Source organism: Microcaecilia unicolor, chromosome 6 (assembly GCF_901765095.1).
Source record: "Microcaecilia unicolor chromosome 6, aMicUni1.1, whole genome shotgun sequence".
NCBI classification, from domain to species: domain Eukaryota; kingdom Metazoa; phylum Chordata; class Amphibia; order Gymnophiona; family Siphonopidae; genus Microcaecilia; species Microcaecilia unicolor.
Genome location: NC_044036.1, coordinates 193,388,918 through 193,412,803, shown reverse-complemented (window position 1 = coordinate 193,412,803; position 23,886 = coordinate 193,388,918). Strand labels below are relative to the sequence as shown.

The window sequence follows — 23,886 nt, the reverse complement described above, 5'->3', positions numbered from 1 at the left end:
CCTTTGAGTTCGTTCCCCGTGAGTCCCGCCTTCTGATGTCATTTCCTCTTTCCGCGAGGGCAGAACTCTGAGGGAATGAACTGGAAGGGAAGGCTACAGATGGGCAGGGCTTTCAAAGGAGCGACGGAGAATCGGTGGGTGCCTGGAGGGGGGGCAGGGGAGAGAGTGGAATCACTGGGTGGCTACAGGGGGGGGCAGGGGACAGAGGAGAATTGTGTGGCAATGATGGTCCGGGCAGGCGGGTTGGATGTTTGTTTCAGACCATTCATTGGCTCCTCTGTCTTGTGACGTTGCGGGACAGTGAGAGCCAATGAAACGGTGAACTACAGACTTACGAACCCTACACTGCAACAGTGCCACGGAGTCAGCTTCACAACCTTGGAGGTGCTTTTTATTATATAGGATATTCATGTCTGCTGAGTTATTTCAATAAGGTGCTATATAATATTGTTATGTTTTAGATTTTTTATTATTTTATATAAAATATACATACGTTTTTATTCATGTGGAATATTAGTTTAAGCGTGCCCGTTCGTTATATTATGATATGGGTATGACTAGTTTATGGTTCTCCAGATAATTATGTTTTTATTTATTTATTTGTTCATATTCATATTCATTATTATGGATATTATCATTATTTATAATCATATATCATTTAAATGGCTATATATGTCTATATTTGTTTTTATATTATTTTGTTATCTATATGTTTATATTTTTAAGCATGTTTAAAGTGTATGATATATTTTATGTATTATGTAATAATTACTGTTTTTATTTATGGTTTATATATTAACTTTTCTGTTATTTTGTATGTTTCATTATTTTAGCCCCTGACGCAGCCCTTTTGGGCAAAACACGGCCTGTGTTGGGCAATTTTTTGGTATATGGTACTATTAATAAAGCTCTAATATATCACACTGATCTGCTGTGTTGTTTTCCACGGTGCAAAGAAGTGTGCAGAAGATCCAAAGGTTGAATGCAGGGGGTTTTAATGCCAGGGTTTTAGTGCTAGATCTTAGGAGAGGTAAAAGGTTAGCTGCTTGTTCTGTGGCTAGCATTAGTAATGATTTGTCTTTACTGCGAGCATGAGAAATCTGTAACTTTCTTTTTCTGGCTTTGCTAAATGACAAGGGATAAGTTGCTGGGCTGCTATTGTAACATATTCTGCATGTGAATAATATTCAGGGCTTTTTTTGAGGGGATATACTTGGGGGTACTGAGAACCAGCACCTTTTTCATTGTTTGTTAAAATTGACCTATGGACCCCAAGTTGTTTTTTTTAATTTTTAACAAGAATCTTTATTAAAGGAATCAACATAGTACAATCGGAATCTTTACAAACATAAACCTTACAGATTCCTTTTCATATACCATCCATGATACATAGAGTCCTCAAATGACTTCTTCATATATTCTCAATAACATTTCTTGTAACATTTAAACCTTTTTATTATATATTTCCCCCTTCAGAACAACCCCTCCCCAGCACCCTCCCTCCCTTCTCTTTCCATTTCTCATCTATAAGGAGAAATTCTAACCCCCATGTCTATGCTAATGAATTTTGTACAGGTGCCCAAATTTTTTCCCATTTTGCTAGGGTTTTGTGTTCCCTAGCTATTAATTTTTCCATGTCACTTATATACCAAACCAAATTATACCATCGCTGCATTGAGGGACATCCACTCTGTTTCCACATCCGTGCTATCAATAATCGAGCTGCATTAAAGCAATGCTTCGCCAATTGGCTTCCTACTGCGCTGAGCCCAATGATTGATTTATTAAATAAGAACACTGCTGGATCCCAGGGAATTTGTCTCTCCACCCATGCCTGCACTCAGGGTCGTGCTGACCCGGTAAGCATGGCAGGGGGGCGCTTCCTTCTGGGGGGCGCCGCTGCACCATGCTCACCTCGCTCGCCCTCCCGCAACATTCCTTTTCTTTTTTTTTCTTTTTAAATTTACCTCCGTGGTGGCGGTTCCGGCAGCGAAGCGTCAGGGAAGGAGGCAGCGCTCCCAACGTCTCTAGCCTTCCCTTCGCTGTGTTCCGCCTTCTTCTGACGTCAAGGATGACGTCAGAAGAAGGCGGAACACAGCGAAGGGAAGGCTAGACGTCGGGAGCACCGCCTCCTTCCCTGACGCTGCGCTGCCGGAACCGCCACGGAGGTAAATTAAAAAAAAAAAAAAGAAAAGGGATGTTGGTGGGAGCGAAGAGGGTGGGCAGTTGAACAATGGGAGCGGGAGGGCAGGGGAGAAACGATAGCATGGATGCGAAGGGGGGGGGGGAGAAGAGGGCGGGCCAGGCTGGGACATGGGAGAGAGAGGAGCATGGATGCAAGGGGGGTCATGGAAGGGAGAGAGGGGACTTGCTGGAAAAGGATGAATGGAGGGGGCAGGGGACAGAGGAGCATGGATGGGCATGGATTGGGAGGGCAGGACTCAGGGAGAGAGGGGAATTACTGGAAAGGGATTAATGGAGGGTGACAGAGGAGCATGGATAGGAGGGGCAGGGCTCAGGGAGAGAGGGAAATTGCTGGATAGGGAATTAGGGATGAATGGAGGGCACAGAGGAGCATGGATGGGAGGGCAGGGCTCAGGGAGAGAGGGGAATTGCTGGAAAGGGATGAATGGAGGGGGCAGGGGACAGAGGAGCATGGATGGGCATGGATTGGGAGGGCAGGGCTCAGGGAGAGAGGGGAATTGCTGGAAAGGGATGAATGGAGGGGGCAGGTGACAGAGGAGCATGGATGGGCATGGATTGGGAGAGCAGGGCTCAGGGAGAGAGGGGAATTGCTGGAAAAGGATGAATGGAGGTGGGCAGGGGACAGAGGAGCATTATTTTGCAATGTATAGCAATTTCTTTCTAAGAATATTGCTGACAATTCCTGTCAGTGTGGCAAGTGGTGAGCGATCATTTTCACGGGGGGGGGGGGGGGCGCCGCCGCCGCCACCGCCACCAACTGATAGTCTGCAGGGGGGGCGCCAACTGATAGGCTGCAGGGGGGCGCCAGAGACCCTAGGCACGGCCCTGCCTGCACTCTCCCCCGCACTGATTTCCGAAAGGCTTTTACTTTTCTACAGGACCACCAAATATGTCTCATTGTGCCCACCTGTCCGCATCCTCTCCAACACATGTTCGATGTTCCCGGAAACATGTAATGTAGTCTCACTGGGGTAAGGTACCAACGATATAATACCTTTGTACAATTTTCTTGTATATTAACTGCCTGGGCGCTATGAACCGATGCCCGTTACATCTGTTGCCATTGTTCAGGGGTATATGTCACTTCCAATTCCCTTTCCCACTTATCACGATGTTTAATACTACCCTCCAGTGAATCCCTCAAATGGCCATATAACTTAGAGATTAGCCCCTTAGTTTCTTCAGTCTCCATACACAGTCTTTCTAACAAAGTAACTTCCCCTCCTAATTTACTCTTCATACCTTTTGCCTGGAGAAAATGAATAATCTGATTATATGCATAACGAGGACCCCAAGTTTTAATGAAAGAGCTCAGGCTCCACACACCAATTCTGTGACTGGTTGCAGAGGGCCTGGCTATTGTGGGGTGAGTCCCTCAGTGATCACCCCACCCCTGAAGGGTGGCCTAGCATTTGAGTACCGGCACCTTTTTTGCTAGAAAAAATGCACTGATATTATTAATCCGTGAAATGGCATTCCAGCACAACACAGTTCTGTGTTTTGATGCAACTTTTGATACCAAAGCATTGCAGCACTTGTGCACATTTATGCAGCTCCTTATAAAGAGACAATATTTTGGGGCTCAAAATATAGCTGTTAGCACAGATCCGTGTGCACATGTATCATATGGTGCCCTTTTACTAAGCCACAGTAGGCTCTACGCGCATGCAGTATGCGCCCAAATGAGACTACCGCCAGGCCAGTGTGCCCCCCTGGCGGTAATTTCAGATTTGGCGCACGCCCATAACACCTGGATGATTTATTTCCTCCCACGTGCGTTGTTTCCGGCAGTAATGAGCACTTGATGCGTGCTGCCTAGTCACCATGCGTGTACCCTTATCGCTTGATCAATGGGTGGCGCTAAAGGCTCAGGCCAGTTTTGGGCGCACGTTGGTTTCAGTTTTACCGCAGGCTCTTTTCCTGTACCATTAAAAGTAGCCCTTTTTTTTGCAGATGCGGTAAAACTGGCCAAGCGTGTGCCCAATACACATGTCTACAGTACTGCAGGCCACTTTTTACGGCAGCTTAGTAAAAGAACGGTGCGGTCCCCTGTTTGTACAAGTTTTGTTCTATCTGTTTACTGCGCTGGGCCCACATTTTGGTTTCCATGTCCATTAGAAAGCCATGTGCTGATGAGCTTTATTAGTTCACAGACGTCTGCATGGAGACCTCTAGTCAGCAGACTGACAGCTCATCGGCAGCCACCTCGAGCACACACGTGACTGTCACAACTTTCCATCAAGTCAGCCAGCATCCCGCCCCCCTCTCTCCTCTCATTGGTTGCTGCTGGGGCAGAGGTAGGGGGGTTGCCAGAGGAGCCAATCAGCCTCCCTTTCCTCTTCCTGCTTCTGTGAGTCCTGACTTGTGCTTGGTCCTTGCTGGATTTTCGCCTCCCGAGCTGCCTCCATCCTGCTCCAGGGTCCCAAGCGTGGCCCTGGTGAGGGCTGATCTGAAGCTGTTACCTTTATCTGAAGGACTCTTGCCGATGTCTCTTCTTGAGAAAGTGAAGTGTTCATAGATGCAGCAAATGCAAATTCTGTTGGGCAGTAGCTGATCAGAGGAAGGGACATTAGATCCAGAGAGTTAGTCTAGACAGATATTTATAGTTAGTCTGGTAAAAGGGCATCAGCTTCTATTTTTGTTTCCTAACTTCACATTCAGGCGGATTAAACACGGTGGATAACGTTCATGAAGTACTGAGAGTCTGAGCATCTGCAGAATGCAAAAAAGGTGAGGGAATAAAAGACACTGTGGGCTCACTTTTGCTTCTTTGCTCACAAATGACAACTGTTTTCCACATTTTTAAAGATTTCTGGCTTCCTCGACTGTTGATGTGTCCACATTTTCAGTCTTGCAAATGCCTTTACAGGGACAATTTTTGTTTCCAAAGTTTTTATTAACTAGTAAAGAAACAGGAGCAAAGATTCAGTTTTACAAAAAGATGTTACATTGATCGGAGAAAAGATTTAACTTTAAATAAAATGCATAAAGTAAATAAGCGATAGAAATGAAGTCTCCTGATTTGCATGAAATAAGATGATGTCTATAGGAGTAAAAGAAAAATGAAAGTGAAAAGAGTTCTTAAATCATGGTTTTTAGGAATGAATGCAAACCAAATTTGTACATATTGTTTATTTATTAGGATTTATTTACCGCCTTTTGAAGGAATTCACTCATTGCCGCAGTAAAAACATTCAAATAACAACACAAAGTATAGCATAGTATAACTACTTACAATGTCAACAGATTGAATATTGCAGCCATTCAGTTTTTACTAGGAGAAACTGGTGTTTTCCAAATCTAGCTTTCAATCTTTGCACTAGTCGTCAGCCTTAAAGCATGTACTTAACTTTTGCTTTGAAACGGACTCCTGCTATTTCTGCAGGTAGATGTTTCCCTGAAAAGCTCTCTGAAGATTTCAAGTGTCATCTAAGCCCATCCATCTAGTTTATTAATCGCTTTGAGGGAGAGTCATTTCAGACAGCTGAACAATGCCATTAAACCAGGCTTTGCCCTCAGAAACTGCTTTTATTTATTTATTTGTTGCATTTGTACCCCACATTTTCCCACCTATTTGCAGGCTCAATGTGGCTTACATAATTTTCTTATTACATTGTCATTCCAGGCTATCAGATATAGTTATTGGTAAGTTATAAGGGAAGTAAGAAGGAAGTGATTAGGGGATAAGTATAGAAGGTGGACTTTCATGACTGGGTGTGTTGGTGAAGTGGATTAGTAAGGCTATAGGTTCTCTTTGTAGGCTTTGTTGAAGAAATATGTCTTCAGAGATTTGCGAAAGTTAGCCATTTCGTCGATTGTTTTCAGGTCTGTAGGTAATGCATTCCATAACTGTGTGCTCAAGTAAGAGAAGGTAGTGGCATGCATCAGCTTGTATTTTAGTCCTTTACAGCTGGGGAAGTGCAGATTGAGAAATTTGCAGGAAGATCTTGTGGCGTTTCTCAGAGGTAGGTCCACGAGGTTTAGCATGTAGAGTGGGGCGTCTGCGTGACTGATTTTGTGCACAATCGTGCAGATCTTGAACGCAATGCGTTCCTTAAGTGAGAGCCAATGAAGTTTCTCTCTTAGGGGTTTTGTACTTTCATATTTAGTTTTTCCAAATAAAACTTGTCCTCCTAATGCAGCGGTTCCCAAACCTGGGCCTGGAGGCACCCCAGCCAGTCAGGTTTTCAGGATATCCACAATGAATATTCATAAGAGAGATTTGCATGTACTTCCTCCCTTGCATGCAGATCTCTCTCATGAATATTCATTGTGGATATCCTGAAAACCTGACTGGCTGGGGTGCTTCCAAGACCAGGTTTGGGAACCACTGCTTTTACTATTGAAATTATTTTTTTTACTCTTTATCATAATTAACATAAGTGCAATCCCAATTCCTGATGTACTGGATACTTTTGTTGAGCCAAGGCTCATAGTATGTGGATATATGAAATAGATACCATATAGACTGAGTTTCTCGTTGAAAGATATTCTCAGTGGTACATAAATATTTGAGCCCTTTAACATAAAGACATTCAGCCTGGCTGCAGTGATAGTTTTATTTCTCTGCTAGGAGCATTACTCCCATTTTTTCACTTCCCTGGTGAGGTGGGGGGGGGGGGGGGGCAGCTCCAAGCACCTGGTGCCTACCAGGCATAACCCGCTCCAGGGATAGTGGCGGGTGGAGAGCTTGACTGGGACGGTACACCTGTCAAACTGTAACACAGGTGTCCTAAGGCAAGCTCATGGAGGCCAGAAACCTCCCTCCCGTTAAGCAGAAAAACTCATGTTTGATTTATTCTTGCTGTACACTGCCTTGAGTGAATTCTTTCAAGAAGGCAGTAAATAAATCATAATAAATATATAAATTCTTAGTCTTAGCTAGAGCAGTATAGAGATCAGAGGTGTGAAGCTACAGTCCTAGAGGGACTGGTCTGATTTTCAGGCTATCCTTAATAAATATGCATAATAAAAACCATAGTACTATTATTCTTTTTATTGTGTGCAGTGTGAAGCCCCTGAAGACGCCTAGTGCTGGAAAGAACTGAGCTGTTTACTTTATGTGGTGGAAAACCTGACTCTAGGGGAACTAAGTAATTTGTGGAATGTGATTCAATTCAAAGACACAAGGGGGGGGGGGGGGCAGTTGTTTGAGGAGCCTTAAGCACAGTCATTAACCTCCTGGAGGGAAGGCAGAGACATTGGGAGTTTTGAACTGACAATACACCTGGAATGTGTATACTAAAGACTTGTGTTTAACTTACGGATAATAGTGAAATACATTGTTGAGCAGTATGTATTAGACCAGTCTTGTTTAAATAAGTGAGAATGAATGAGAGCATGAATGTGGTATATCAATGAAAAATGTGTTATCAAATTGATGCTGTACACAATTTTGAACAAACAAGAAACAGTATGTACAATGTTTAAGTAGAAGGAAGAAAGTAAATAAAGTAGTTTAGATAACAAGAATTGTGTGAAAATTAAGGACTGATACTGTGAGTGACACATAATAAATATGCATGAGATATATTTCCATACAGTACAGGTAATGCATGCAAGTATTTCTCATGAAGATTCAATAGGGATGGCCTGAAAACCTGACCAGTTTGTAACCCTTCAGGATTGCAGTTTGACACCCCTGGTGTTGATAGAAACAATCAGGCAGACTGAGTAGGCTGGTAGAACCCCAACTGCCATCATCTACCACGGTGTAACCATGGGTACAGGTGAAGCACCGCTCAAAGAACCAGAAAGATTTATTTTCTGGTCATGTCATTCATAGTCTCTCATTTTGTTTTGTTTTTTTCTTATGTCTACTCTGTAGGAAGTTATTAGAAGACTCATCTCTGACAAGGACCATTAGGAAGAAAAGGCAAGAGTGAAGAGAAAGAAGATGGATAAAGCTGAGTGCCCCGGGCTCCAGGTCTCTTAAGTAGTGGATACTTTATGAAGCACAAGCTTTTGGAACTTTACCACATGGCCTTTTCATACCACCTGAGTCCTGCTGTCTAATGTTGTTATCCTGAGACTTCGTACCCAGATCTCTTACTGCACCTCAGTCCTTTATTTCCACCAATCATTCTCTCTTTTGTCCTGTCAGCCATCCCAGGCATTTTGAACAAATGCCCATTAGGAACTTGGCTAAGAAACCAAAAATATTCCTTTAACTTATGGCTTAACGGAGACCTGAACGTAGAGGCTAAAAACTCGTGTTCTGGCTCCTGACCCATTTGCTGTTTTTGACATTTTGAGTAGAGGGGTAGGCATGCTGTCAGAAATATCATCTGGAAAGGTCATGATTTTTTTGGCATTTTTGATGGGACTCTCCTTGAGCCCATGCTCTGCTTGTTTAGCCAGACCAGTGCATTTGAACCTCCCATTTGTAACTATCTGGAATGCCCCAACTCAACACTGTCAAGACAGATACCAAGTGGATCTAGACCTGAGGGTCTTCGATATTGTACGCAACAAAAACCAGTCATTTATTGGCAAAGAGGTTACTATTTTTTACAACACAGATCTTGGTTTTTATCCATACTACACTGAGAATGGGACTGCAGTGAATGGTGGTATTCCCCAGAATGCTAGTCTGAAAGACCACCTCTCAAAAGCCAAGGAAAACATTGAGGCAGCCATATTGAACTCAGACTTCCAAGGTGTGGCAGTCATTGACTGGGAAAACTGGAGGCCTCTGTGGGTTCGAAACTGGGACAAAATGAAAATCTACATAGACAAATCTATTGAGCTGGTTAAAGATCAGCACCCTGACTGGCCCCTTGACCTTGTGACCTGGGAGGCTAAACATGAATTTGAGCAAGCCGGTCGGGACTTTATGGAAGAAACCTTGAAGCTCACTAAAAGACTTAGGCCCATGGGATTGTGGGGTTTCTATGGCTTTCCAAATTGCTATAATTTTGAGTACAAAAATGCATCTGTTAACTATACAGGAGAGTGCCCCAAGATTACCATGCAGCGGAATGATGAGCTTCAGTGGCTGTGGAACCAAAGTAGGGCACTTTACCCTCAGATCTATCTGGAGAAAGAGCTGAAGATGTCCGATAATGCTCTCAAGTTTGTCAGGCACCGAGTACAGGAGGCATTTAGAGTGGCCCAACAGACCGTCAATGGTAGCCTCCCAATCCTGCCTTATGCTCGCATTGTGTATGCTTTCACAATGGACTTCCTTGCTGAGGTAATCCTCTTGGAAATAATCAGTTCATGTGTAGTATTAGGGGCGCAGTGATCTGATTTAAGCCCACTTTGAAGACTTGAGTTCTTAAGAAAACTGGGAGTAAGCCAAAATCTTCCTATACACTGAAAACGTTTATGTACTTAGTATTAAATCAGTTTTGGTTGTGAAAGAATTCCCAATGACTTAGGATAGGAGTAAAAAAATAAACTGTAGACTGACCTAAAGTGCCACCTGTTTAAGGCCTGAGGAGGCCTTCCCTGCCACCTCGACTATCATGAGTCTGTCATGTTTTCTCAGGAATAGGGTGTGGCTAGTTCACAACCATGTCCTTGAAGATGCAGGACTTAAAGTTAGAAACACAGACGATCTCAGTAGATAAGGACCTCTTGGTTCACCCAGTCTGTCCATTTGTGCCTGCTTACTTTGCCAGCACAGGTTTCACCATGTGTTTTCATTACCTCTTCTTGCCCCTACGATCCCCTTATGTTTGTCCTATGCATATGTGAACTCTGTTGCTGTTTTATCTTGTTCCAGATGTCCACCACCTTCTCGATGAAAACATATTTTCTCCTCTTTCTTTTAGCTTCCTCCCTTCAGCTTCATTTGACAACCATCCTTGAATATCACATTCTATAGAAAATGCTACCTTCTGGTATTTTATGGATGCCCACTAGATATTTGAATGCTTTTTGTCATATCTAGGGTGTCTGATTTTAGGTTTTATTTATTGGGATTTATTAACCGCCTTTATGAAGAGAATCACCCAAATTTTAACTCATAATCACTGATAAAGCACCTCCAGTGCAAAATCATTAAAATTAGGTGTTTATTGGATTCTGTGATACTGTTGGCGAGGGTGGGCTTGGGGCCCGGATAAAATGGCACCACATACTGTAGCAAGTTAGGGTGAGCGAAATTAACATTTATTAAAGATGTTGGGGAAAGGGGTCCTGTTCAGTTCACAAGGGAAGGAGAAATCCAGTGCAAAACTAGTCTTTGAACAGAAGAATGTCCTCTGTGGCCTGCTCTTGCAGGACCACTGCATACACTACAGTTTCTTGGTAAGTCTTGGCTCTGGTTTGGTTTCCCAGAGTTATCAGTACAGTTTTTAGAACTTCAGCAGCCAGCATGCCTCAGGCTGGATCCAACATGCAAAGTTACAAGGTCCAAATTAAACTTGGCCTACCTGTTGTGGTTCCATTTCACAGATGGTGGAGGCATATGCGGTAGGTCTTCGCTCCTTTCCTCTGGGCCTCCTCTAACCTAGCTCTAGCCTGGCTTTTTATACTTCCTGGGCCATGCCCTCCTGTGTCACTTCCCCCTTGGGCGGGACGAGGGTGTTAAGGTGGCGCTGACACTGTGAGGGAGTATACTTAAGAGGAAGTGGCAGCGGCCTATAGAATCCCTCACAGGTACACATTGGAAAACACCATCCCTGCTCTGGCTTTTCTTGTATCCTTCACTCAGCTTTTGTGCTAACAATTCCTGAGTGACACAAACATGAATATTTAATTCTACTGGAAAACGTACTCAGAGATAGTATCTGTGGTGTGAAACACTGATAAACATCATTTTTTTAATATCCTGAAAGAACACCTGATAAAGCCCTTATCATATCTTCTCTTTTCCTTCTTTATTCTAGGTAATACGTTTTTGTCTTCACATCTTGCTTCTAGTGCAGGCCTTGCATCACTTTGTACCAACTTTTCTAAATTCCATCTGATTAATGTCTTTTTGGAGATGCACTATGTTCTCTGGGGAGGGCTGATATGATCCGCTCTTCTCATATCTGCCTCCTCCTTTGTTAGAGTTTGTAGGAAGTCTGAATTCATGGAGTCCTGTAGTATCATGGGATCCACCATTAGTGTGCATTCAAACTTAAGTTTGAAACCAGTAGAGAAGGTAGAGGACAGTGGGAGGCTCAGAGGGGATATGTTGACGAAGACTGTGCCTTGGGTACAGGGAAGACTGAAGTGCAGAGCGACCCATAGCAAAGGATTTGGGGCAGTATCCCTGATTCCTCCTTCCCCACCAACCCAGTAATGGCCCTGTCTTCAGAATTGCCCAAGTTTTCAAGGAGGGGTCTTACTAAAGACCTTACAGGGAAAAGGAAGGGATAAGTGACTTGCCCAGAGTCACAAGGAGCTGCAGTGGGAATCAAACCCAGTTCCCCTGGATCAAAGTCCGCTGTACTAATCACTAGGCTACTCCTCCACTCCATAAAACATGTTTCTATATATCCAAGTATATTATTAGTTTCTCCTTCCTTGAGGAAGGAGACAGGGCCGCCGAGAGACTGGGCCGGGCCCGGGACAAGGCCGCCCCTGGGCCCCCGTCCCCAATGCCACCCCCCAGGTTGTCACCGCCCCCCCCTGAGGGGGGCCCGGCGCCACAGTCCCACCCGCCTCCGCCACCGGGCCAGGCCCCTTCCACCCGAACCCCCACCAGCAGAAGTGCTGTCTTCTGACTCCGGCGTGCGCGGGCCACACAGACGCGCTCCTCTCAGTCTGACGTCCTGCAGAAGCCCTGCAGAGTACAGCGAAGATCAGCTGAGAGGAGCGCGTCTGTGTGGGCCGCACACGCCGGAGTCAGAAGACAGCACTTCTGCTGGCGGGGGTTCGGGTGGAAGGGGCCCGGTGGCGGTGGCGGGTGGGACTGCGGCGCCGGGCCCCCATTGGAAGCCTGGGCCCCGGGAATTTTGTCCCCCCCTCTCGGCGGCCCTGGGTCGAGATGATTGCAGCCCCCCTCCACAGTCTTTTTTCCTGTTTGTTAACTGCAGGTTCTTCCTCCTCAAAACAAATTCAGAAGCTAGCCAGCTAGATCCACTGGATTGAAAATCTCCCCATCTAGAATACTTAACATAGTTATACTAGTTCAGTAGTTCCCAAACCTGTCCGGGGGGGATCCCCGGATTTTCAGGATATCTACAATGACCACTCATGAGAGAGAGAGAGAGTTGCATGCAGTGAAGGAGGTGCATGCAGATCTTTCTCATGAATATTCATTGTGGATATCCTAAAAACCTGACTGGCTGGTAGGAAAGATATGGGAACAACCTCACTTGTTAGTTGCCCTGGGGCATGTTTGGGTCAGTGGTGTGCATTAGGCATGTATAATTGAATTTTCAAATCTAAACAGAGCATTTCTCCCACATAACCCTAGCTGCAGAAATAGCAGGGGTAATGTAGACAGATGCTGTTGTATCTGGGCAACTCTAGGGAATTTTCAAAAAGAAAGGAAACATGCTGAATAGCCTGACATTGGAAATTCCCTAGAGTTATAATATATATCGGCTAGTATTCTAAACATTTCCACATTCAACTGGCATATTTATTTATTTATTTATTTATGGTTCATTTCTACCCCACATTTTCCCACAAATGCAAGCACAATGTGGCTTCCATGAATTACAAAAGTTAAAAGACACAACACATGAAGTTTACAGTAGAAAAGGATAATACGCTAGCAGCAATAAGGAAGGCTAAACAGCAGAGTTACTAATGGGATACACTTTTTCAAAAAGATACGTTTTCAGCAGCTTCTTGAAAAGATGGTGGTCAGCTTGCGTTTTCAGGAACAGGGGAAGAGCATTCCACGTCTTCGGGCTGGAGTAGTGGAAAGTAGAGGCAAATAGAAGCTTGTATTTAACACCCCTGCAAGATGGGTAATGTAGTTGATAATTGATATACCACTTTATCTGGCTGGCAGGTCAATGCGGTTTACATAATTAAAAAGGAATGCCAATTGTATAAAAGGAATAAGGTCAATCAGTTCTACCAGGTTAAAGATACAAAGGCTAAGTAACATACTAGGAGGGGGACTATCCAGAAAAGCGATATGTGAATGGGGACGCATTAGAGCATATGCCCAAAATTAGCCTTGAAAAAATATGTCTTTAATAAAACAGAAGTGCCTGTGACTGTATTTGACCTGTTCTTGTGTAGTGCTTACAATAACAATAGTAGTATGAGTTAGGAAATGTAGGCCTCGTCGGTTTGTTGTCATATCAATGCTCTGTATTGCTGCTCGCCAGTGGCGTACCAAGGGTAGGACGGTGGGTGCAAGCAGTAAGGGGGGGTGCACTGATCAGGCGCACGGTCCCCTGCCCTCTATGATATCAACTTCCTGTTCCGGGGCAGGGCACTGGCAGAGCCAACACCTGTGCACCTGTTCAATGCACCCCCTTACTGCTGTGAGGGTGGGGGAGATGCACCTGGAGGGGGGGGGGTACACCACCCTGGGTGGCAACCAAGGTAGGTATGCCACTGCTGCTGGCCATGGTTCCCCTGTGTTTCTTAGATCTGACCCCCCTATGACTGCAGACAGGGGGAGGTGGAGGACTCACCTGGAGTCCATTCACATCACCTGATTACAGAGTTTTAAGGTTATTAGGATGAAATTGATATGTTAAGTATAATGTAGATATTTAATTTAAAAACCCTGCAAAATAGTCTGTCATTTGGAAATATCACCTCTATTGGTCAAGGATGGAATTTCCTACAGCTTCTGGAAGGAAAAAAGTTCATACAATTTTCTTATGTTCATTTTTTAAAGGAAGATTTGGTGCACACAATTGGGGAAAGTGCGGCTCGAGGGGCTTCTGGGATTATCCTATGGGGAAACAAGGATTACAGTGAATCACAGGTGCGTTACTTAAGGTCTGAACCTCTTCAAATACTAACCCTGCTGTGCTTGGACGCTGAAAGTAAATCATGATATTAGTACACTACAGAGTGAATCTTACTATGTTCAGAACCATGAGGACTCATTTTACTCAAGTTGTTGAGGGAAACTGAGCTGTCCAGGTCAGTGAACATTACTAGAGAATGACATGGGGACAGAGTTTGTTCCCATCCCTGCACCGCCCAATCCCTGCAGGCTCTCAAACACTTATGATTTTATATATAAATCTTTTTATTAAAGTATAAAAAGAAACAATATTATGTAAAACTGTTGTTTATTTTATTTATTTATTTAGATTTTGCTCACACCTTTTTCAGTAGTAGCTCAAGGTGAATTACATTCAGGTACACTGGATATTTCTCTGTCCCAGGAGGGCTCACAATCTAAGTTTGTACCTGAGGCAATGGAGGGTTAAGTGACTTGCCCAAGATCACAAGGAGCAGTAGTAGGATTTGAACCGGCCACCTCTGGATAAATCACAAATACAAAACAATAATAACAATGAGCAACTGAAATAACCCCCCTCTACCCTTCCAACCCCAACAATATCTGACTTCTACCACCCCAAGGAACTCTAATCTACCCTGTTAAAATGTCCAGGGGCACAACATACAACCCACTCTATGAAGCACTGTTATGATATTTTAATCATAACAATCTCAGGATTCGGTCTCGCTCTCCTGTCTTCCACGGTCCTTCCCACAATAGAAAATGTCCTCTCAGAAGACGTGCTGGTAGCAGGAATGTACATGATCCACCATGCAAATTTTGCTAGTTGTGGCTAGCACGTTTGGTTGTTTTTCCAAAAAATCAATACATCATCGTCTGCATCACGAACATAAATGTCCAATTCATTAATGATAGCCTTCAAAGAAGGCATTATTCCATAAAAGTCACTTAGAAAACTGCTAACATCCATTTCCATTCTTTGGGGGGGGACTGTTCTACAGATGTGACGTTTTCTACAAATGTGGATTGTGGAGGATCCTAAGTTGTTAATGTTGATGGAGTTGAGCCTTCCATTTTGATCTGGTTTTGGTACAACCTTCTCAAAGATTCGGTTGCCTGTGTTTCTACATCATCTGGAAAGATAATTGAATTGTCTTTCAGTCATGGGTGTAGAAAAGAACCAACACTGTGTAGCAGGGCCGCCAAGAGACTGGGCCGGGCCGCCCCGAGGTCGCCGCCGCCGCTCCCCCCTCCCCCCCCCCGAGGTCGCCACCGCTCCCCCCCTCTGTCCGCAACCAGGCCGGGCCCCCTGCATTGAAATCGCAGTCTCACCTCTGTGAAAGCAGCGCTGCAGGCAGCAGAACGCCTCCCTTCAGCCCTCCTTCCCTCCTTGTGTCCCGCCCTTGTGGAAGTTATGTCAGATGAGGGCGGGACACAGGGAGGGAAGGAGGGCCGAAGGGAGGCGTTCTGCTGCCTGCAGCGCTGCTTTCACGGAGGTGAGACTGCGGTTTCAATGCAGGGGGCAGACGGAGGGCGGGTGGGACTGCAGCGCAGGCCTGGGCCCAGGGAATTTTGTCTCCCCTGCCCCCCCCCCCCCCCCTCTCGGCGGCTATGCTGTATAGTGGATGAACAGGAAAAGAAGTGTCAATTAAGTGTTGGAAATGCTCCTTGATGGATGAGTCTGTGTAACAGTAAGATGCTCGAGCATCTGGACGCATGATGGCACAATGTTCTTTTAACTTGTAAACCGCTTAGCCCTGTCTGCCAGTTCAAGCGGTATAGTAAGCCTGGAATAAATAAATAATAAAATGTTGCAGATGGTAGGAGTCTAATCAGTAGACAAGACTCTTGTTGCCACATAAATGTAGACAAGACACAAATTATGCCAATTAACAGTGCTTTATTTAAATGTAGCATAAGAACATAAGACTAGCCATACTGGGTCAGCCCAATGGTCCATCTAGCCCAGCATCCTGTTTCCAACAGTGGCCAATCCAGGTCACAAGTACCTGGCAGAAACCCAGATCGTGGCAACTCTCTATGCTCCCAATCCCAGGACAAGCAGTTGCTTCCCCATGTCTGTCTCAATAGCAGACTAAGGTCTTTTCCTCCAGGAACATGTCCAAACATTTTTTTAAACCCAGATACGCCAACCATTGTTACCACATCCTCCAGCAAAGAGTTCCAGAGCTTAACTATTTGTTGAGCGATAAAATATTTCCTCCTATTTGTTTTAAAAGTATTTCAATGTAATTTCCTTGAGTGTCCCCTAGTCTTTGTACTTTTGGAACAAGTAAAAAATAGATTTACTTCTACTCATTCTACACCACTCAGGATTTGTACACTTCAATCATATCTCCTCTCATCCGTCTCTTTTCCAAGCTGAAGAGCCCTAATCTCTTTAGCTTTTCCTCGTACAAGAGGAGTTCCTATCCCTTTTATCATTTTGGTCATTCATCTGCAGTTTTTTAATCATTAAATTCAGTTGGGAGTTGTGTAAGATGTGTTAAGTTTTCACATATTGATTCTAGCATTTTATAGATGCTGTTCCATCTAGTTGGAACAGCCTGCTAAGTCTAGTCTCAGACTTTTAGAGAACGACGTATGGCAAAGTTTGTCCCCATCCCCGCAGTTAACTGTGTGTCCTCATTCCCGTGTGATTCTCTAGATGTAGCCATGAACAGATAATATCTAATCAGGCATACTATGGGGCTCATTTTCAAAACAGAAAAAGGTTTAAAAAATGGCACAAAGCAGCGTTTGGACCTTTTGCTTGCCAAAACATTCAAATCGCTATTTTTGATACCCATTTTTTAAACATTTTGCTGTGTAGTTCATTGGCAATTCATTCAAATCACAAGGGGACATGCTGGGGGAGGGGGGATTTGGGCGTTTTTAAGACTCAGACATTTTTCTGCTAAAATGGAACAAAACAAAAACGTCCAGGGCTTCAATTTAAATGTTTTGATCTAGACCTGTTTTATCACGACTAAGTCAGAAAAAGGTGCCCTAAATAACCGCTGGAAGGATTAAGGCATGACCCTCCCTTTGCTCCCTCAGTAGCTACTGACCTCCTCCCATCCCCCAAACATGTGAAAGAAACAGAACATACCAGCCTCTATGACAGCTTCAATGTTATGGCCAGTTCTATTAGAACAGCAAGCAGGTCCCTGGAGTAGCCTAGTGGTCGGTGCAGTGTATAGTAGAGAGGGAGACCCAGGCCCATATCCCACTTTACTTGTGGTGGAAAGTGTGAGCCCTCCAAAACTCGTCAATAGCCCACTATACACGTATAAAGGTGACACCTGCAGCCATAAGGGCTACTGTAGTGGTGTATAGTTGTGTACACTGTTTTCTTGGTGGGTTTTGGAGGGCTCACTATACAAGATAAGAGGATAATGATGAGATGTGTACCTGGGAGCTTTTATATGAAGTCCACTGCAGTGCCCCCTAGGGTGCCCAGCTGCTCTGCTGGGATATCTGTGTGGCCAGTCTACTAAGAATGCTGGCTCCTCCTATATCCCAGTGGCTTGATTTTGTGTGTTCACTTAAATGTGGGGTTTTTTTTTGTTTGAATGGTCCAAAAAGATAAACATCTAGCACATGGCCACTAATCTGCCCCTAAACTGTCACAGGAAACTGGTGGCTATGGTTATAATTAAATGTTCAAAGTAGCCCTGTGTACTTTATTAAGATCCATTGTTCCATCCAATTAATTTGTTTTCAAACTTTCTTTCAGGAGTCCTGTCTTGCAGTGAAAGGCTATATTGACAGAACCTTAGGTCAATATATCATTAATGTAACCAAGAGCACAGTACTCTGCAGCCATGTCCTGTGTTCTGGAAATGGGCGCTGCGTGAGGAAGGAACATGTCTCAAGAGCATATCTACACCTCAATCCTATGAGTTTCCGCATCAAGAAGGATCCAGATGGGCTTGACTACATATTGCAAGGAGAGTTGGCAAAGGAAGACATTGCCAAGATGGCAGATGACTTTAGATGCCAGTGTTACTGTGGCTGGGAAGGGACAGACTGCAAAGTAAAAACATCTCTATACTCTGTTCTCAAAGATCCTCCCAATGTAGGAAGCTATGACTTTTTCCCGTGATTATTTTAGAGGAAAGATGAGGATAAGTGAAGAACGGCTCAACATGAGAAGCAGAAACCACTGTTCATACCTCTCTAGACATAAATATCAGTTGGTAATAATTTAAACTTTCAAACCGCCTTCCTGTTGCTACTTTTTCAATTCTAGCTCACTTTGGCTCAGCTACTAGTACACTAACTAATCAAGATTATTATGTCCTTCTGCTCTTTACCACACTCACTTCCTTCTTCAAATGCCTTCTGCCCTCTCCTCAACAGGGCCAGCGTTAGGGGATGGCAAACAGGGCAGTTACCCTGGGTCCCCATACCACAGAGGGCCCAAAACCTGCCTCAAACTAAAGGAGGCTTAGGCTGAAGGGCAGCTTTTGGGCCCCGTCCATGGTTTCTGCCCTGGGCCCCTGAATGTCTAACACCAGCCCTGTTCCTCAATTTCTGCCCCAAATTTGGCTTGACTTCTTCAGTGACAAGTTTCACTAGATTAATGGTGAATTCTGCACCAGGCCACTGCCTCCTTCCCTGCTTCATTCACCTCTTCCTCCTGTGGCCCCCGCTATTCTTTGTTTCTTTTCTGAAATCACAAAGGAAGAAACTGGCTGTCTTCTCAACTCATTTCATGTCCCTTTGACCCCATTTCCATTCAGCTCCTCAGTTCTCCTGTTGATCATTCCTTCCATCGGTCATATCTTCAGTCGACTGCATGCCACTGCAACTGTTCCCTCTTCTTTCAAATGTGCTGTGATCACACCGCTCCTCAGAATACCTGTCTCCCACTTTCGTGGGTCATTTCCTGCCGAGAAATTGGGATCTCCCGCTGAGTGGCCTCCCATCCAGTGTCAGCAGGAAGCGCCTTCATAAAGCACCATCTCCTGCTACTGTTTATCCTGCGCCCCATGGCAGCAGGAGATGATGTTTTATGAAGGCGTTTCCTGCTGCCGTCGGACGGGGAGACCACTCCTGTAGCCGCTGGCAACGAATCAGCTGTGCTGGGATGGAGAAATGGACGGAGTTGTGGGTGGTTGGGTGGAGCAATGGGTGGGGAGAAGCCGAGCTAGGGTGGGCGGGGAGGGGAGGGGCCAGGCTGGGGGCAGACCCTAAATCTCCCGCTGGGTGGATCAGCCCCCTTGGCAGTTCTGATGTAGAGCCTTTTCTAAACTACCTGCATGACTGCATGTGTTTTTACCAGCAGAGAGTGAGAGCAGCCATTTTTAGACACATACACATGAATAAAATGAATGCACGAGCCTGGCAGCTTCCAGATGGAAGTGGCGATTTCAAGACTTTCATGTGTAAGTGGTGCTGCTTCCACATATAACTGCCCCACGTTAGAAACCTAGGGTAGGGTTACCATATTTGCCGTGACAAAAAGAGGACACAAAATAAAATTCAGCCCGGCCATGCCCCGGCCACATTCTAGCCACTCCCCCTGTCATGCCCCACCACATCCCCCTGTCACACCCCACTCGTTGCCACACCCCCACCTTGACCCCCCCCCCCCCCCCCCAAGAAAGCCAAATTCTGTAAACAGCGAAAACACTGGTAAAGTAACCGAAATGCATTTTCTTCCATGCTAAATACAAAATGAAAAGATACAGATGACATGCTCATGAAATGCTTAAAAATGTACATTTCATGAGCATGTTCTCCTTTCTTTTCCCTCCTATTCATGAGCAGCAAACCCCCCTCTCCTCTCCATCCCCTTCTATGTATTTCCCTCTTTTCTCTCTCTCTCCCCCCCCCCCATGTATGTCCCCTCCCCAATCTTTTTTTCAGGCTCCCTGCACTTTTTTTTTTACAGCTACTACTACTACTACTGCTATTTAGCTACCTCCCTCTACCCTCCCACCCGCATACATGACTCCATCCACATCCCCTCCCCTCCCTTATCGTGCCTGGTGGTCTAGTGACCTCTTTGGGGCAGGAAAGAGCCCCCTCTTTCCTGCCCAGGGCTGCCGCTTCAAAATGGCAAAGCTACGTTAATCGGTTAGCGCGTGGGCATTGCTGCGCACTAATTGATTAGCGCATGAGCACTTACCGCCTGCAAAACAGGTGTCAGTAAGTGCTAATGTGGTAATGCCATGTGCTAATGGGAAAATTCGCGCTTGGCCATTATAGCAGAAATTGGAAATTTGGCCATTTACCGGCAGCGCTATACGTGGCCTTACCATGTGGGAAAGACCCACGCTGGAGATAGCGCAGGCCACGTTTTAGCGCTGCTTAGTAAAAAGCCCCCAGACATGTAAGAGCCACCAAATAAGTAGTGAGGCTGTAATTTTAATTTGGTTTCATTTTGGAGGCAGAAATAAACGGTAGAGGTAATGTAGGCTGGAAAAATCATGGTTCTTCAAGTGAAAGTTAGGCTTTAGAGGGTAAGCTAAAAGTTAGCATAATTGTAGTGGTTTTTTTTTCCTTTTTCATCTTTCTGTATATTTCTGTCCCAAAGAGAGATTTCCCCCAGTTGATACAAGAAAAACATGTTTTTCTTATATATTTTTCTTATCATTAGTTGCACAGGGACAGAAATCTTACCCATCCTCACCTGTCCCTGCTGGAATCTTACCCATCCCCGCAAGAATTTAATCTGTCCCCACCCGTCCCTGCAAGAATTTAATGGTACATTTTAAAAAATTCCAGTTTGAGCTGCAGCACTGCAGGCAAGGAAAGAACAGAAGTTGGAACTTGGAACACTGTGGTGCGCACACCTAAGACTTGTCTCTGATTCACTGGCAATGTGTGCTGAGAGGGCGCCACTTGCACGCGCCAGTAGGTTAGGTGACATCTGATGCTTGTGCCTGTGTCAGAGCTGAGGTCTGCAGATCAGCCCGGGAGCAGAGAGGATTAATAGAAACATTGTAAATGACAGCTGATAAAAACCTGAACGATCCAGTCTGCCCAATAGTCACGCTCATTATCAATTCATGATTAAATCAACAATGAATGTGATATTATGGTCTCTCTGTAGCATTTCTGGGCAGGGCCGTGCCTAGGGTCTCTGGCGCCCCCCTGCAGCCTATCAGTTGGCACCCACCCTGCAGACTATCAGTTGGCGGCGGCGGCAGCGCCCCCCCCCCCCCCCCCCCCCCCCCCGTGAAAATGATCGCTCACCACTTGCCACACTGACAGGAATTGTCAGCAATATTCTTAGAAACAAATTGCTATACATTGCAAAATAAGATAGCAGATGTAAATTCTCAAAGTGGACATATTCCAAACACTAAAATGAAAATAAAATGATTTTTTTTCTACCTTTGTTGTCTGGTGACTTTCTTTTTCTGATCTTGCTGGCCCAGTATCTGATTCTGCTGCTATCTGTCCTCTTAACTCCATTTCCAGGGCTTCCTTTCCATTTATTTATTTCCTTTCCTCCTTTCTTCTTCATTTCTGGTCCTCAGCTTCTGCCTATTTTCTTCATCCATGTGCAGTTTTTCTCCTCTCTTCCTTTTCCCTCATTTCATCTCCTTCATCTCTCTTCCCTCCCCTCTATGTCCAGCAATTTCTCCTCTCTCCCTGAGCCCTGCCCTCCCAATCCATGCCCATCCATGCTCCTCTGTCACCTGCCCCCTCCATTCATCCCTATCCAGCAATTCCCCTCTCTCCCTGAGCCCTGCCCTGCAATCCATATCCATCCATGCCCATCTGTCCCCTCCATTCATCCCTATCCAGCAATTCCCCTCTCCCTGCCCTCCCAATCCATGCCCATCCATGCTCCTCTGTCCCCTGCCCCCTCCATTCATCCCTTTCCAGCAATTCCCCTCTCTCCCTGAGCTCTGCCCTCCCAATCCATGCCCATCCATGCTCCTCTGTCACCTGCCCCCTCCATTCATCCCTATCCAGCAATTCCCCTCTCTCCCTGAGCCCCGCCCTGCAATCCATATCCATCCATGCCCATCTGTCCCCTCCATTCATCCCTATCCAGCAATTCCCCTCTCCCTGCCCTCCCAATCCATGCCCATCCATGCTCCTCTGTCCCCTGCCCCCTCCATTCATCCCTTTCCAGCAATTCCCCTCTCTCCCTGAGCCCTGCCCTCCCAATCCATGCCCATCCATGCTCCTCTGTCCCTGCCCCCTCCATTCATCCTTTTCCAGCAATTCCCCTCTCTCCCTGAGCCCTGCCCTCCCAATCCATGCCCATCCATGCTCCTCTGTCCCCTGCCCCCTCCATTCATCCCTTTCCAGCAATTCCCCTCTCTCCCTGAGCCCTGCCCTCCCAATCCATGCCCATCCATGCTCCTCTGTCCCCTGCCCCCTCCATTCATCCTTTTCCAGCAATTCCCCTCTCTCCCTTCCATGACCCCCCTCGCATCCATGCTCCTCTCTCTCCCATGTCCCAGCCTGGCCCGCCCTCTTCTTCCCCCCCTTCGCATCCATGCTGTCGTTTCTCCCCTGCCCTCCCGCTCCCATTGTTCAACTGCCCACCCTCTTCTCTCCCCCCAACATCCCTTTTCTTTTTTTTTCTTTTTAAATTTACCTCCGTGGCGGCGGTTCCGGCAGCGCAGCGTCAGGGAAGGAGGCGGCACTCCCGACGTCTAGCCTTCCCTTTGCTGTGTTCCGCCTTCTTCTGATGTCATCCTTGACGTCAGAAGAAGGCGGAACACAGCGAAGGGAAGGCTAGAGACGTCGGGAGCGCCGCCTCCTTCCCTGACGCTGCGCTGCCGGAACCGCCGCCACGGAGGTAAATTTAAAAAGAAAAAAAAAGAAAAGAGATGTTGGGGGAGGGCGAGCGAGGTGAGCATGGTGCGGCGGCGCCCCCCAGAGGGAAGCGCCCCCCTGCCATGCTTACCTCGCTTACCGGGTTAGCACGGCCCTGTTTCTGGGACATAGACCATAGAAGTCCGCCTGGCCCTATCCTTATGTTCCAACTGTTGGAGTTGTCGTCTAAGCCCACTCCTGCCTATTTTTCTTCTCATTTGCGGGAAACAGACCGTAAAAGTCTGTCCAGCACTGTCCTCATGTTCCTGCCATTAAAGTTGCTGTCTAAGCCCTTTCCAGCCCATCCTAAACCAGATTGCCATATATAAGAAACAGACCATACAAGTTTGCCCGGTATCGACCCTAGTTCATCACAGCCGGAGTCGCCATCAAAGCGTCACTCGACACAACCACATATATGCAGTCATTTAAGTGTAGGGTTTTTTTTATAACTTCCATTTTCTAATTAGAGATCGTCTGTGTTCATCCCATGTCTTTTTGAATTCCATCACCATTTCTGTCTCTACTGCATCCTTAATGGAAACTTTCTGTTAAAGCAAAGAGAAGAAGAGGAGACGGCACTCAAAGAACTTGGTACTTGGTAAGTGAGAGGCTGGTGCAAGTGCAGTGTACACTTCCATAGGAACCCTGTAGGAACTGCTTCCATCCACATGGGAACCCCACAGGAATGGCTTCTGTCCCCACGGGAACCCCGCGGGTTCCGTGGGATTCCCGCGAACCCCGTTCCTGTGCAAGTGTCTAGTTTATACTATAAACTTGCCTGTAGCTGTGTACATTGGGAGAGCCTGCTGTGCTGTGACCTCTCTTGTTGCCCATGACCATTTCCTGCATCTTATTACTTTTCATTAAAAGGTATATTGTATCTGATTTCTGTGTGTATATGTGATCTCTGTAGCATATCAGAGAAGAAAGGACCTCCACAGAAACCCACAGGGGCAACACAAAGCAGAGATGGCAAAGAACAGAGATGTGACCACGAGTCGAGATGAATGCCCCGGGGATGAAAAAACTTTAAAACATTTCTTTGAAAACCTATCCTT

General features: G+C 45.7%; 1 protein-coding gene across 1 annotated transcript; it reads left to right on the top strand.

Annotated features, from left to right (window-relative positions):
* Nucleotides 1-4,559: 4,559 nt before the first annotated feature.
* LOC115472819 (hyaluronidase-1-like) lies at nucleotides 4,560-19,152 on the top strand. The gene is made up of 4 exons (XM_030207264.1): nucleotides 4,560-4,935; nucleotides 8,033-9,400; nucleotides 13,955-14,044; nucleotides 17,772-19,152. Exons 2-4 carry the CDS (start codon nucleotides 8,474-8,476, stop codon nucleotides 18,138-18,140), a joined length of 1,386 nt encoding a protein of 461 aa, XP_030063124.1. The 5' UTR covers nucleotides 4,560-4,935; nucleotides 8,033-8,473; the 3' UTR covers nucleotides 18,141-19,152.
* Nucleotides 19,153-23,886: the final 4,734 nt, after the last annotated feature.

Excerpts from the sequence above, each read along its gene's own strand:
- LOC115472819 (XM_030207264.1), top strand. The coding sequence starts at position 8,474 with ATGCTGTCAGAAATATCATCTGGAAAGGTCATGATTTTTTTGGCATTT. Across the intron at positions 9,401-13,954 it reads CAATGGACTTCCTTGCTGAG|GAAGATTTGGTGCACACAAT; the intron begins GTAATCCTCTTG and ends CATTTTTTAAAG. Across the intron at positions 14,045-17,771 it reads AGGATTACAGTGAATCACAG|GAGTCCTGTCTTGCAGTGAA; the intron begins GTGCGTTACTTA and ends ACTTTCTTTCAG.